This window comes from Dromiciops gliroides, chromosome 3, assembly GCF_019393635.1.
Source record: "Dromiciops gliroides isolate mDroGli1 chromosome 3, mDroGli1.pri, whole genome shotgun sequence".
In the NCBI taxonomy this organism is placed as follows: domain Eukaryota; kingdom Metazoa; phylum Chordata; class Mammalia; order Microbiotheria; family Microbiotheriidae; genus Dromiciops; species Dromiciops gliroides.
Genome location: NC_057863.1, coordinates 120,611,836 through 120,626,787, shown reverse-complemented (window position 1 = coordinate 120,626,787; position 14,952 = coordinate 120,611,836). Strand labels below are relative to the sequence as shown.

General features: G+C 40.0%; 1 protein-coding gene across 3 annotated transcripts in view; it reads left to right on the top strand.

The window, feature by feature from the left end:
• The first annotated feature begins 10,034 nt into the window (after nucleotides 1-10,034).
• Nucleotides 10,035-14,952, top strand: part of DACH1 (dachshund family transcription factor 1) — a 494,873-nt gene continuing 489,955 nt past the window's right edge. For all 3 annotated transcript variants that reach the window (XM_043998547.1, XM_043998546.1, XM_043998545.1), the window contains exon 1: nucleotides 10,035-11,206. In XM_043998547.1, the coding sequence (XP_043854482.1) occupies nucleotides 10,296-11,206 (911 nt within the window). In that variant the 5' untranslated portion in view covers nucleotides 10,035-10,295. The remainder of the gene's footprint in view (nucleotides 11,207-14,952) is intronic.

Sequence of the window (14,952 nt, the reverse complement as noted above, 5' to 3'; positions counted from 1 at the left end):
GTCCTTCCATTTATATGCTCTGATATTGCTATGTGTTACCTTCCCAACCGAGGGTGCTACAAACCATGGAAAAATATGTACCTATGGATAACTAGATGTATAGGAGTTAGCTTAAATGCTATCTCTTTTGCTCTGTTGTTCGATTAAGTAAATTTTGCTTTGAACTACTATTTTCTCTGATCATTCTAGTAAGAAGAAATATATCAGTGGGGGCTTTTGACATCCGGTTCTGAGTAAATTCGGACCCACAAAGTTATTTAAATCTAATTTAGCTTTCTGTGGATGCAGGTGTGAAGGTACATTCCAAATACTGGAAGCACAATAAAGTAGAGGGAAACCAGGACTTCACATCATTTAAACTGGTCCTGAATCCTAGCTATATGACTAAATAGATATTTGAGTTGAAGCAAGTCGCTTCATCTATTTTCTAAACATCAGTTTCCTGATATAATGCTTATACTTATCACTACCCTGCTATGGTGAGGATCCAGGCAGATGATATACATGAAAGTTCATTGTGACTGAAAAAATGCTACTGTAACGATTGGAATAACGCCACCTGCTGGATACTTACTGTAGAAGAGTTCTGCCCATGAAGGGAAGGTCTTTGAGGGCAAGACCAGGAGTCTTTTCTTTGGCGGGAGGAAGTGACGCGGACTAGTGGGAGGAGGAAGGAAGAGACTGGCGCTGACTCTGGGGCTCTTTCCTCTGGACTCCGGTGGAGAGCGGAGCTAGAAATGTGCTCTCCTTTTAATAGATAGGAATCTAGGCCTTTCTCTCTCTCTTTACCAAATTCTTATTCTCCTTAATAAATGCTTAAAAACCTAACTCTTGCTAAAGCTTATAATTTATTGGCGACCACTCATTAGATATTTTAGACAGACTAGCTAGAATTTTAGCCCTTAACACTACAAAATTCAAATTCACACAGACTGAGAAGAAAACATGGTACACCAAATAAAAAGATTACTGGACCTAACCACCTGAGTTTGCATCCGTGCTCTCCCACCACATTAATGTATGACTGTAGGCAAATCCCTTAGTCTTTATGAGTCTCAAATTCCATATTTGTACTACTGGTCTGATGATGGCTGTGGTGGTGGTGGTGGTGGCAGCGGTGGTGGCGGCAACTATAACATCAATTGAAAGTATTTACATAGTACTTTTAAGGTTTGCAAAGTGTTTTACAAACATGTCTTTTTTTTTTTTTTATCACAACAACGCTGGAAAGTAAGCAATCTTATTATCACCATTTTACAGATGAGAGAACCAAGACAGACAGAATTTGTGACATGTACTGGATCACATAGCTAGTAAGTATCTGAAGCAAGATTTGAACTCAGATCTTCCTGACTCCAGGTCAAACATTCCACCTAGCATTCTTTCTACCTCAGAGAGTTGTGGGAAAATGTTTTGCAAAGCTTAAAGTTATATATAAATGTATCATTCTTATTAGAATTCACTTTCAGTGTCTCAGAAACTAGCTGATCATAAGACTCCTCATATATTGTGCCATGATCCCAGTACTTTTACTCCTTAAAAATTGTTAATAAATGATGAGCCTATTCAAGTTTACATCTTCCTTTATTCACTGGAGCTGTGGAATATCACTCCAGGGTCTTTGTCCTATTTTTAATGTAATTTGAGTGAAGTTAAGCAAGCACAACTTCAGGGCCATTGTTTCACCTTTCTTTACCTTGTTCCATTGTTTCTAAAAAGTCACCTCAGCCCTGTGTAAAACTTGGAACAAAAACACACACGCATACACACACATATATACATACACATGTATATACTTAAGTACATCCACAATCCACATGCACATATATACCATTGCCAATCCACTACCTCCACTAATAGCTCCTTTAAAACTTGTGCTAGTAGGTACTGTTCATTCAAAAGGAAAAAAATTCCCTTTACCTCTTGGGTGTCACAGCCCCTATTGGATTTGAAATGGCAATGATCTGTTAATTTGAGAAAATGGCATTTCCCTGCTTTACTTCACAAGCTCTTAAGGCATAAGAGGTATCTCTTTCCCACTGATAGCCACCTCCTTTTGTTTTCTAGCATTACTGGAACTGACCTGGCATGGATCACTGGGTAAGCAGGCAATCTTAAACACTTCTCATATAAATTACCAGTTCCTCTCCAAGTGCCATTGCTCACAGGGTAATACACCATTTTACAACTCAGATAGCAAAGTCACTTCGTTCTACTGGGTTCCATAGCCCCCAGGAAATGAACAGACAAAAAGATGGATTGGAGATGTGAAGAGTGGAAATTTACAATCTTCTCAATCAGGAGTAAGGCACAGGGAAGACAATTTGGTTGTTTTCTCCTCACCCTTTGTCACATATTGCTTGGTTTAAATATGGCCATTCAAAATAAATAAAAATGCATGTCTTTATTTGGATATTTTGAGGACATTGAAGAAAGGGAGAAAATTCTAAAGAAAACATTATTTTTCCCATTATAAAAGAAAATTAAAGCCATGTTTTATTCTCTGGAAATATTAAATAGAGATGATTGATTAAAGTTCTATGCAAATTAAGTTTACAATTTAATATTCATATCCAAGGTCCACTGGGTTGATAATGATGTCCACATTTCTCAAGGAAATAAAATTGTTATTTTGGTTTTTTTCCCATGAACTCTAACTACAAGGTGTGTTTTTACTGCTAGTTGACTCTGATCAGGACATGCAGTATTGTATTTCAGGTTGTGGCTTTGTAAAACCCTGGAACTTTCTTTGAAGTTAAACAGTGTCAATCTGTTTCCATGTCTGAATAACTCTGTGAAGAGCCTGCCTGACCCAAGTCAACCCATTGAAACATACTATTTTGCCATAATTGATGTTCCAAATGAATGTCCTTTCATAATAAAATGTGCTAGAAAACAAAACAGCTTCTCATCCAGTGCAAGTTGCATCATAATTAAATTTTATTTTATCCCATCGAGGCATGCTAAATGTTGAGCAAAATATAATTTTAAGTAATTTGTTTGTATTCTTATCTGTAGGAGTTGGAAATTAACAGCGTTGCTAGTTTGCGTTTACTGTTAAGCCTGGAGAGCAGAGAGATTGCTTTGCAAACATTACAGTTATTATGTCTGCAGTTGGTACTCTTTGTATAAATTATTGATCAGCCAGCTTATTTTTCTTTCTGCTTAATGGATATTATAGCATAGCCGTTTACAACGCTATAGTTAAGGTTGTGTCAGCACTTCCATTATAATAAACCCTCTGTTACAGGGGTTTATAACTTGCTGTAAAAATTTGCTCTGGGCTGAAACTTGACATACAAGATCTCAGGCTAGAAGGTAGTGATTGTTGTTCTTTTAACTTTTTTTTTAAAAATCTCTTTGGCTGGTGGGGTAGTGTAATAAATAAATAAATACTTTACTGTTTTCTAGCAGTCTTTTACATTCCTTTAACTGACTTCAAATGGAACAAATTATATAGGATAGATTGTTGTACCAGGAATCAGACCCTCCCTTTTCTATTTAATAAAGAAGAAAAAGACTCCATATTAATATGTTTAATAACCAGACACAATTTAACAGAAACTTTTATGAAGAGTTTGGATGAATTTCAATACAACATTACATAAGAATGTATTAGTTTATATTTTTACATTAAGCATTCATTTACATACAACTTCTCCCTCCATGTTAATTAAGTATCTTTTAGGTAAATTGCATACATTTTATCACTCTGCCCTATGTCACATGTGGGTATACACATATATGCATCTGGGAAGGAAATCTGACAGATACCAATATATCTAAAAAGAAGCATTACAATTTGTGGCCTGAATCACAAAACAGGGGTTTTAAAATACAGGTTGACATTATGACCTTACTTCACTCTGCTGGGTCATTCTTTTCACACAATGGCCTGCTTTAAAGATGAAGAAGGGCTTTAGTTTCAATTTCAGTTCCTAGAACGGTTTCTTCCTTTTGGTTCCCAACTTTTAACCTTATCTAAGCATGTTTACATTTATATTAAATATTTGCCTGAACAACTTTTATTACATATTGGTAGAATTATAAGTCTCTTACCTTGTGAAAATTCTAATGGTAGTAAGGTATAATTAAATAATTATGAGGGGTTGATCAGCTGATACTGCAAAGATACATTTTAGTCACACGCAAAAAGTTGTCTAGTATATTTCCTTATTACACCTTTCCCTTTTGGTTTAACATTCTTAATATGATAGGCAAAAATTACCTGATCACTATTGTCATCACTCAGTCAGGGGAGAAAAGTGTATATACGTGTGTTTGTGGGAAGATGAGAAGGTAAAATTGGCATGCTTCTTTGTCAGAGGTGTCTATGTAAAACATTAAAGTATATAGAAACCTATCTTATGAGCCTTTAGTTCCAAGTATTGTACAGTTGTATCTACCTATACATACCATACATCCATTCACTGATTGTGAAGCAAATATTGTGTTAATTACGTCAGATAACTTCCTTTTTAAGCTCTTAATAGAGTGAGGTCTTCAAGTTGCTAGCCATCTTAAGGAGTTTTCACCTTTGGTTTCCCCAATTTCCTCCTTTGGGGCAACTTGGGGGTATTTATAGCTAAACTGTCAGTGGTCTGAGAGAGAATACAACAGGGAGATAAAAGTCTTCCAGTTTCTATTAGTGGTGGGGACTTGGGGTAGGGGGGTGGGGGCGGGGGGAGCATTGAGCCGGAGACTGACCGGAGGTTCATCCTCGGAGGTAGAGAGCAGGGCAAAAAGCAGAGGGTGAGAGACAGAAAGCTAAGAGTCTTTTGTTTAAATTACTGGAGTTTATCAGCGAAGCTGATTGGTGAGGCAGTGTGTCGAAGTTAAAAAGGCTTGGGAGAGTTGCTTGGCATAATTTCTCCGTCTTCAATGATTTACTACTGAAGTGCAAACATCAATTTTGGACTCTCTCCTGAGAAACATTTAACAAAGCCAGTGAACTACTGGTACCCTGATACCATTCTGGATTTGCCAAACTTCAATAGTTGTTTAATAAACCTTACTTGAAGTTTATAGCTGGTTATGCTTTTTTCTCCCTGTTTAAGAAACAGGTTCATAAGTAAATATGCAATTCCAGGAACAGAGATGTAAAATAGTGTCTTCCTCTTTACCCTCCATTGTGATATATCTTCGAATTGTTCAGAAGTGCACCCTATTGTTCAAGCTATTTGTGCCGGGTGTGCTAATGCACTCTTTGATTGAGTGAATTAGCAGTCATAACAATCTGGCAGTCTGGCCATAGAAGTGTGCTCAAATTGATTTGTGTTATGGCTGGACTGGAAAATCTAGTGTTAGTTCTTTTTTGCCCTGGGGCACTGTTTGTACCAAACTCCACTTTTCATTTAATTTTCCAATAGATTTCGAAAGACTGAAATGTTTGCGATCAACATTTGATCCACTTGCATTATTTAAAAAAAATTCTGTAAGTAATTTCAGATTCCAAAAACCTTGCTTTCAATTAGGGTAAACATAATTAGAGTGACGTCGTGCTTTGAATGGTAAATCTCCCTTTGTATCTATCTATTAAGCATGTTATCTTGTCCTGTCATTGAAAGCAATCCAGTTTGTATTTGTATTGTGTATTTCCCTGTGCTGGCTTGACAAATACAACAAGGGTGGGAGAAAGACAGAAAATAAAAAATGATATTGTCATGTATCCTTTCTTGAAATTGGAGCATCTAGTGTCAGTCATCTGACCTCTAAACTATATCAGTTTCACTTAATGACGTTATCAATAGTAAATCTGTGTTTTCAAGAAATAGTCAGATGTTCAGGAAATATATTCTTAATACACATTGATTTTGTTATACAAGCATTTTATTTTTCTTTTATAATCTAGGAAAGGTGTAATTTCAGTTTTTTTCTCCCTCAGGTTTACAGGTAGTTCCAATGAGTATATTTATTTATTCCATATGTTCATGCGTACATATATGTATATAGAGTGAAACCTGAGAATGAAATGAAATTATTTACTCTAGTTTTGTTAAAATTTGTATCTTTCTTATAATATTCTGCTTTTCAGTCATTTGTCAGAATTATAATGCAGCAGGAATGAACTTTAAAAATGAGTATTGATAACAGAGAAAGCTTTATGAAATGATTTAGTCAGTTTCTCCACTTGAGAAATCACTGAACAATTCTGGTCAGTACATAAGGAAAGAACGAAATATAATATATTGGTGTGTTTCTCAGAGGGGAAAAAGTTAAATCCAGAGGGAATTCAGTTTTTAAAACTTAAGTACTGTAGGCATGCGCATCAATTCAAAGAATGTCTTCCTAACTATATGACACTCCTTGCTATTGTGTGTTCTGAAGGTGTGTTGTTATGTTTTCTTTTTTCTATAGACCTCTTTCTTTGTCACTGCCCTTTAGAAACCAAGAGGCTGCACCCTGCACCCGACTAGAGTGCCTGGAGCCTGTCATTCAGTAGTTATTCACTGAGACCTGTATAGCAACAGCTACTGTTAACTTTCTGACTATATCTTTCAACATTATAGCTACTCTCCTCACTGGATTTCATAAAGCAATGAACTCTAGTAGTGTGTGTATGTTTTGTTTGTTTGTTAAGTAATAGACTATAAGACCTATGAGCTAGCTTACTGTTGGTGTAGGTTCTCATTCACACAGAAATGGTCTCTAGGGAAGGCTGGGGAGGGGGGGGTGCTAAGGGGGGGTTGGGTGGGAGGAGAAGGGGAGGAGGAAGGATAGTAGGAGGAAATAGTATACCTGCCCTGAACAGTTATGTGAGTGCAAGAGAAGCTCTGCTTCAAACAATATCCTAGGAAAGAAATTAAAGACTTCTTAATTAGTGCAGCAATTAAGCTTTCTTGGTAGCATTTTAATCAGCACAGGCCCTATCAAAGGACAAACAGAACAATTTGCAGGTCTTTGAATTTTAAACAGTCTTATTGATTTCAGCACAATAAGTCTTCACTTGACACAGGGAAAATTTTCATATATCAGTGACTGTACTTTGAGTTGTGCTTATGCAAATTCTTTGAGCTTAGAGGAAGAGAAGATGGAGGAAGAGTACTTTAAATGACCTGAGATATAAAACAAATACTAAAAAAAATATCTTGAAAAACTAAAGGTGAGAGGGAGAAAGGGATAAATTGATGTCATTCTCAGATCGCTACTTCTGCTAAGGGCAATTGAAGCTTGCCTTAATTGTTCCTTACATTTCCCAAGCAAGACACTTTGAAGATTCTTGTACCCTTTTATAATTTACACACACACACACACACACACACACACACACACACACACACACACACACACACACAATTTCATTATGCTTAGTTCCTAAAGCTATTGTTTGATCAAACAAACACTACAATGATGAACCTTTTCAAATTATGGTTGTCTTTCAACTGACTGAAGACCTGAAGATTTTTCTGTCTCAGAAAAACTCATTCAGAAGAAAGAAGCTCCATAATAACTTACTATATAAAGTAAGCACGTGTTGTGGGGCACAGTTTCCCCTTCAACATCATGGTTCCTCTTAGAAGTTAAGGTGGAATGGTGCCATAATTGAGGGTCAAGCTCTAGCTGAAATAGTTGCCTCACTTGTATGATATAGGAATGTGGCATGGTTGTGTATGCATGGTACTCTGAGTTAATGTGGGAAACCAGAGGGGGTAAGGGCAGCTTTTCAACACTTGTTTTGCATTGTTCTCATTTATGGGTAGAGAATTCTAAATGATAGAACTGTGGTCTAACATTTTTCAAAGTAGCTGAAGTTTTTATGGCAACATCAAGCTGTGCCATTATAATTAAAGTTGTGTTTGCATTTCCAATATAAAATCAGTTTTACAAGGGTTTGTAACTTCTCCCCCTGTTGAATATAAAATCTACATTAAAATATATTTTAAATAAACATGTGCTTACTAATTTTGATATGTCTGTGTATAGAGATACACATATATACATGCTTACATTGGTATAAGAATTCATTAGATGAGGACACTTTTGCTAACCAAAAATAAAAGCATTTCAACTTTTTAAAAAGGATAGCTGGTTTGACTAGATAGGATAGTTGTCTATAAATGTAAAATATCCTAGAAAGAGTTGTATTTGTTTTCAATAATCAGTTTTTCATATTCAATCAAGAAGAATATTCTGGTGAAATAAGGTTCATTTTAGGATAAGTCTGAGTAGATTTTTGACATGAATATATTTTTCAATGCTTTTATTTTCCCTCAAACAACAGCAAATTTTCAAAGTAGAATGACAAGAAAAATAATTATTATTTTAACTAAAAATAGATAGAAATTTAAGTGTAAAACTCAACAAGGTGGACCTACAGCTCTCATAATATATCCAAAACTATAATTTCTGTCAAATATGTAATGCATCATTTCACACCTTGCAAAATTAGATACTGCGCATGTGTAGACAAAGCCTAATTATTCAAGATCCACAGAGATATAGACAGAGGATTAGATTCTGACTTTTGCTATTTTAAATCACCTGTTGGTCAGAGACCCTTTAAATACCTAAATGCAACAGGTTAGGTGAATGTAAGAATAAGGATTAAAAAAGGTGTTTGAGAATAATTCTACCAGTTAATTTTTATGTATCTCCTCTTTGTCTTTTCAAGGTCTACTATTTAGATTTGTGTGCATGTGTGTGTGTGTGGGGGGGGGAGGTGTGGAGTGTAATTTCTTAAGCACCTTTTCGAAAAGAAAGCATATTTCCACAGAATCAGTTAAATTTTCAAAAATTTTAAGTTGAAAAGGTCTTGTATCACACCATACCAGGAAGTCTTTTGTCTTTTTTAAATAGAGGAACAGCTTTTTTTGTTGTTGATATTTACTTGAATTTATTGCAGACTTTTAGGTTCATGAATAAATAGGTGTGTACTTGCTTTGTGTTCTGCTGGGTTGTTTGTTGGTGGGTTTTTTTTTTTTTTTCCATTTTTGAAGTCAGGAGATAATACATACATTTCTGACCGGCAAAGCAATGTAGCTAACCTGTGTAAGATCCACAACGAGGATATCTTTTCATTTTTATTTTCACCCTACAATCTACTGAAATAGAGAGAGCAGATAAAAAGAACATCTGCTATTATTATGTTAGCAATTTAGATGTCTAATTTTTTCCAACTTTCAGTCTGTCATCTGTAGATTCCTTACTAGCCCAGCTTTTTTAAACAATATGTACTCATACAAATAAGTAACCAAACAAACGAATCAATTAAAATTATACATTTAGGTTTCCATAAGAACTTCCCCTAAAGTAAAGTAATAGCAAATGCAAATCTTCTTAAAGAAGGAAAAAGTGTATGTAGGTTTCCCATTTATACCTGATTTTCGTAAAAATCATTTTAATAAGTCCTAATTCCTATAAGAACTGCTCAAAGTGCTTTTGTTCCTCTTTAAGTTGACAGGAGATTGCTTAGATGCGTTTGGAAAATTACATGTCGTCGCGGATGAGATGAAATATGAAACATGTAATCTAACGGTAGTATTAAAAGAAAAGATGATGATCTCCCTTTCCTTTTTCGGCCCCCCCCCACATCCCTCCCTCTCCCCCCCTTCTCCCCCTGTGTCGCTCTCTCTTCTCCTCCCCTCCCACAATCTCTCTCCTCACCCTTTTTCTCCTCCCTCCCTCTCTTTCTCGTACTCTCTCGTTCTCTTTCTCAGTATCTCTCTCTCAGTCTGTGTCTCTTTGCTCCGGGTTCCTGGTTGGATAATTTGGGTTAATACTAGTGAGTGAGGTTTTTGTGGCTTCAAAGGGTATTTCAAGTTTCCGGAGCTCCTCCCCTCTGCACCGTGTGACAACAACAACTCGTCCAGAGAGCAGCCAGCACTTTTCAGCTCATTTTCTCTCTGTCATTCCCCTCTCAATCTTTGATCAATGTACTTGCCAGAGAGAACCGAAGTCCTTCAAACCTCCTCTTTTTCACCTTCATCTTTAACTTTGTGCTAGAGCAGGACCCAAAAAAAACCCCAATAGCCAACCCTCCCCCACTCCCTCCCTCCCCCCCCTAAAAAAATTCAGCCCCCAATCCCAGCCCCCGGAGAGGACTACTCATTTCGACTTGCGGGACACTTTTGTGCGTGCCTCTCCTGCTTCTCGCCCTTACCCCTCTGCCTTTCATTCTCCTTTTTCCTTCTCTCTTTTCTTTCTTTCTTTTTTTCCGTTTTCCTTTCTTTCCCCCTCTTTATCTTTCTGGGGATTTTGCATTCTCTCGTTCGTTCTCCCCCTTTCCTTCCCCTCCCCCTGGTGTGTGGCAACTTTTTCCACCCCCCAATCTCCTTCTTCTCCTCTTATATGTCACCATGGCCGTGCCGGCAGCTTTGATCCCTCCGACCCAGCTGGTCCCCCCGCAACCTCCGATCTCCACTTCTGCCTCCTCCTCTTGCACCACCACCTCCACCTCCTCGGCGACCTCCTCTCCGGGTCCGTCCATCGGTCCCCCGGCGTCTTCAGGGCCAACCCTCTTCCGACCTGAGCCCATCGCAGCGGCAGCGGCGGCGGCAGCGGCGGCGGCGGCAGCAGCGGCGGCGGCGGCCACGGTCACCTCCACCAGCAGCAGCAGCAGCGGCGGCGGCGGAGGCAGCGGCGGCGGCGGCGGTGGCGGTGGCGGCGGCGGCTGCACCAGCAGCAACGGAGGAGGCGGCGGCGGCAACTGCAACCCCAGCCTGGTCACCGCCAACAGCAGCAGCAGCAACAGCAGCAGCAGCAGTAGCAACACTGGCAGCGGCGGCGGAGGCACCTCCAACCCCAGCCTCAACGTGAGCACCGCCAGCTGCGGCAGTAGCAGCAGCAGCAGTAGCAGCAGCAGCAGTAGTAGTAGCAGCAGCAGCAGCAGTAGCAGCAGCAGCAGCAGCTGCAGCAACCTTCCGGGGAAACCCGTGTACTCGACCCCTTCCCCAGTGGAGAACACCCCCCAGAATAATGAGTGCAAAATGGTGGATCTGAGGGGGGCCAAAGTGGCTTCCTTCACGGTGGAGGGCTGCGAGCTTATCTGCCTGCCCCAGGCTTTTGACCTGTTCCTAAAGCACTTGGTCGGGGGCTTGCACACTGTCTATACCAAGCTGAAGCGGTTGGAGATCACGCCGGTGGTGTGCAATGTGGAACAGGTTCGCATCCTGAGGGGACTAGGGGCTATCCAGCCCGGGGTGAACCGCTGCAAACTCATCTCCAGGAAGGATTTCGAGACGCTCTACAATGACTGCACCAACGCAAGGTAAGGGGGGGGGGGTCCTCTAACATCCAACTCCCTCTTCTCCACCCACCTCCGCCCCCCTCTTTCTCGCTCTCCTTGCCATTCAGTCCTGTTCAGCCTCAGTACCCCACAGAACCTTGGCAATCAACGATCCTTTCTTTCCTTTCGGTCATATTGTTGACAAACCTGACTAAACTGAACCTCTTCCAGCCTCTCCTGAGAAGTTGGAGAGCCCACCCTATCCTACACTTACTTCCCCCCTTTTCCTGCTTTCCCTCCTGCCGGTCCCATGTCCTCTTAACTCACCAATAAATGTTAAACTCTCTGGGCCGGGGGGGCACTGAGTACTTTGTGGAGGGACTGGGAGAAAGGGATGAATTGAGCGGAAGGGGCATGGGGGCAGGGAGATGATGAAGGAGTGTGGGGAACATTGAATCTTGCGGTGAAACGCATTCTTCCTTCCTCCGGGGTTGTCAAAACCTGGGAACACCTACCTGATCCCACCTCTGCCCTCCCACAGCGTGGGGTGAGGCATGCGATGCTACGGCTCTCCAAAGCTGGGCACTTCCGAGTGCGAATCTCACTGAAGTGTGATTTGTGTTTGTTACGGAGTTTGTTTCCCAGGATGACTAAAATGAGGTTGGGGGGAGTTTGGGAAGGAGAAAGAGGGTGGGGGGTGGTGCTGAATCCAACTCGAGGCAGCAGTAGGTTTTCCCAGCCAGGCAAATGTGCTGGGGTTGGGGGTGGGGTGGTGGGAAGATGAGCTTCAGAGTATGGGGTGAGGATGCCGGGATAGAAGCGAATCTCCCTCCCATTGGGGAAGCTAAGGAAATATGGTCCCAGGACAGCCCTTCAAAGTCTGCTTTAACGTCTGAGAATTGGCCCAGCAATTGAACTGCCTATCATTGTCCCATTTCTCTAGGGTAAATTCAGCTACAACATAGAAAGAGGAGGGAGGGGAGAAGAAGACCCACGTTACGTAGTGTATGTGTGTGAAAGTGATGGTAAGAAAGGAAGGAAAGTGAGACTATTGCCATGGGGCAAAAAAAGAGTCGGTAGGCAAGTTCCCTTTTGGTGGGGAGGAGGTGGGCTGGGAGAGATTCCGCGGCTAAACTGAGCTGGGGAGAGGAGAAAGACGCCAGGTCCCTGCTCTTTCTGAGGTCCGTGGCTCAGTGGAAAAGCAGGTGCGGGAGTTGGGCTGGGAAGCTAAACTGAGAGGGCTCAAAGGTGCAGTGGCGTTCCCAGTAGCTGATTGGGAACCCAGAAGTGTCTTGGGATCTATCAGCCACGGGTCCAGTTCCAGAGCTGTTTCACAGTACAATGCCTGCGTGCTTTGAGGGGCAGGATTGTACCGGGAGGGGGCGGGAGAGGGGCAGCTTTTAGGGATCTGGGAGATGGTAGGATCCCCGATCACTCCGCAAATTCTTTGCCACTACACGCGCGCGCGCAGACACACCACACACACACACACACACACACACACACACACACACACACACACACACATTCATTCCCTCTCTATCACTTTAGCTCATCTTTAACCCCATAGGAACAATGGAGCAAAAGTCAAACCTAGACCAAGATGGGAAACATTTAGTGAAAGTTAGAGCTTCGTAATAGAGATGGGAAGGATAGACGAGGAGGGAATTGCGTGCATAACTTTCCTAGAAAAAAATCATGTGTTACTGAAATAAGCTTGATGACAAGAACAGAGAGGGTTCCGTCTCCCCATGTAACTGATTAGAACGATGGGCTAGGCTCGGGGTGAAGGTAAGAGTTAATTTAAGAAGTGGCCAGAAAGGAAGAGCCACCTTGTTTGTTGCCCGAAGGAGAAGCAGACTCGCACAGACTTACATCTTAGCTGCCTACCTTGAGGGTGGTGATAAAACTCAGAGGTCAAGAACCTTTTTCGGGGAGAGGGTGCACTCCGCAAACTTCCCCTGTTTGGGGGCACTTAGGCTCTTTCAGCTACTTATTTGGGAATCAACATACAGGTCTTGAATGAGTTGTTAAATCAAAAAAGATTCAGTAGCAACTTGTAGGAACAAAAATTTGCCGCCTCCTGCCACCCCCCCCCTTTACTTCTATATTATCATTAGACATCCATTGTTCCATTTCGTTTTCTAAACTTATCTGGATGAGTGTAAAAAACAGGTGGCAGTTAAAGGATTGAGGTGGGGATAGGGATAAGGAAAGGCCTTTATTGGGATAATATTTAATAATGAATGGCCAGGACAGAGACATTTACCAAGAACTTAAAGATATTTTTGAGACTACTGTTCTGAGTAGGAAACTCTTAACTGTTTGCTTGAAAGATTGACAATTTTTATTTGAAGGAAGTTTAGAGATAGAGGGTCAAAACTGTAATTGCTTCTCTGCAGGTACATTTTCTTTTAAAGTAAATGTTATTGTTGGAAGTACAGTATAATTCTATTCAGTAAACAGACAGCAAGTCTAAGTTCTTTCTGTGTATCACTTAGCACACACTGTACTAGTAAATCAAAGGTCATTTCCCATTAAATCTTGGTTAAGAACATTTTCATTATAATCTAAAATGATAAATATGCCATTTAATTGCTCATTTAATTAAGTTTTTTCCAGTTTTCTTAATTTTAGTAAGACTTTGGAACAGCAGTCTTTGTCAGGCTGTCGTGGCCTATTTAAAAAAAAAAAAAACCTAGGTTAAAATATTCTAAGAGTTTCTGCAGCCGGTAAGGATAGTTCTTAAGTTTATCATCAGAATGATTCATTGTGCTTTAAAGGATAGATGGCCCAGAATTGAAAGACAAGTTCAATCCATTAGAGCACATATTTAATTCTACTTACCACTTCAAAAATATCTTATCATCACTGTGATTATATTGTTGTCATACGGTATTAATACTTTAGTTTGAAATTAAATGTAATGTTTCACCAAGCTTTCTTTGGTCTATTTTTATTTTTAAGATGTATTGGTTGACTCCCTTGATGAATTTTCATCTTTTACTTAACACCATCCTCTGCACATATTGATGTCTGCAGCATACAATTCACCATTTGTTCATAAGATATTTTGCTACATATAACTTGAGATGCCCTAATTCAACCAGGAATTCCAGAGCTTGGAGATATAGGGCTGGGGCTTGCAATGCTTTATTTATGTTGCCACAATATGCTGTCAGAACAGTATTAGTGTATTATTTAAAATCAATATGACATTGTGTTTCCTCTGGAATACTTTGAAAGATGTAAGCACAATTTCTTGAGTCTTAAGTTTCAAAACCAAATTAACTCTTCTCCCCCCCCCCCCAGGTAGTTTAGCACCACTACAATAGAGGAATTCATTTGCTTTGTTTTGATGCTTTAAAAAAAAAAAAACTCATCTAGCTTTTAGTTCTCTCGTTCCTTGTTTCCTATACTTACTAAAAAGGAAAGAAAAGCCAAAGGAAGAAACACCACAGGTCAAAAAAAGACTCTGTATTAGAAGGCAACTTAAATGAAATAATGTCTGTTTCCCCAATCTCACTGTTTTTGGTGTTTTATAATAGCAAATGTCATTATCTATTAGCATATCCAGTGTTCATGTGGGGAAACCGAGGAACCATGATATTAGTTAACTTAGCCAAAGTCATTCCACAAATCAATAAGAAAGTTTGGGTGGAATAGGATTAATTTCTTTGGTTTGACTACCAGTGTGGTGGTTCTAAATAGCCAAGTAAATGCTCAGTCAGTTTGTTATTGCCATTTAAAAAAAAAAAAGATGAAAGGGAAGGTACAAAGAGGAAATC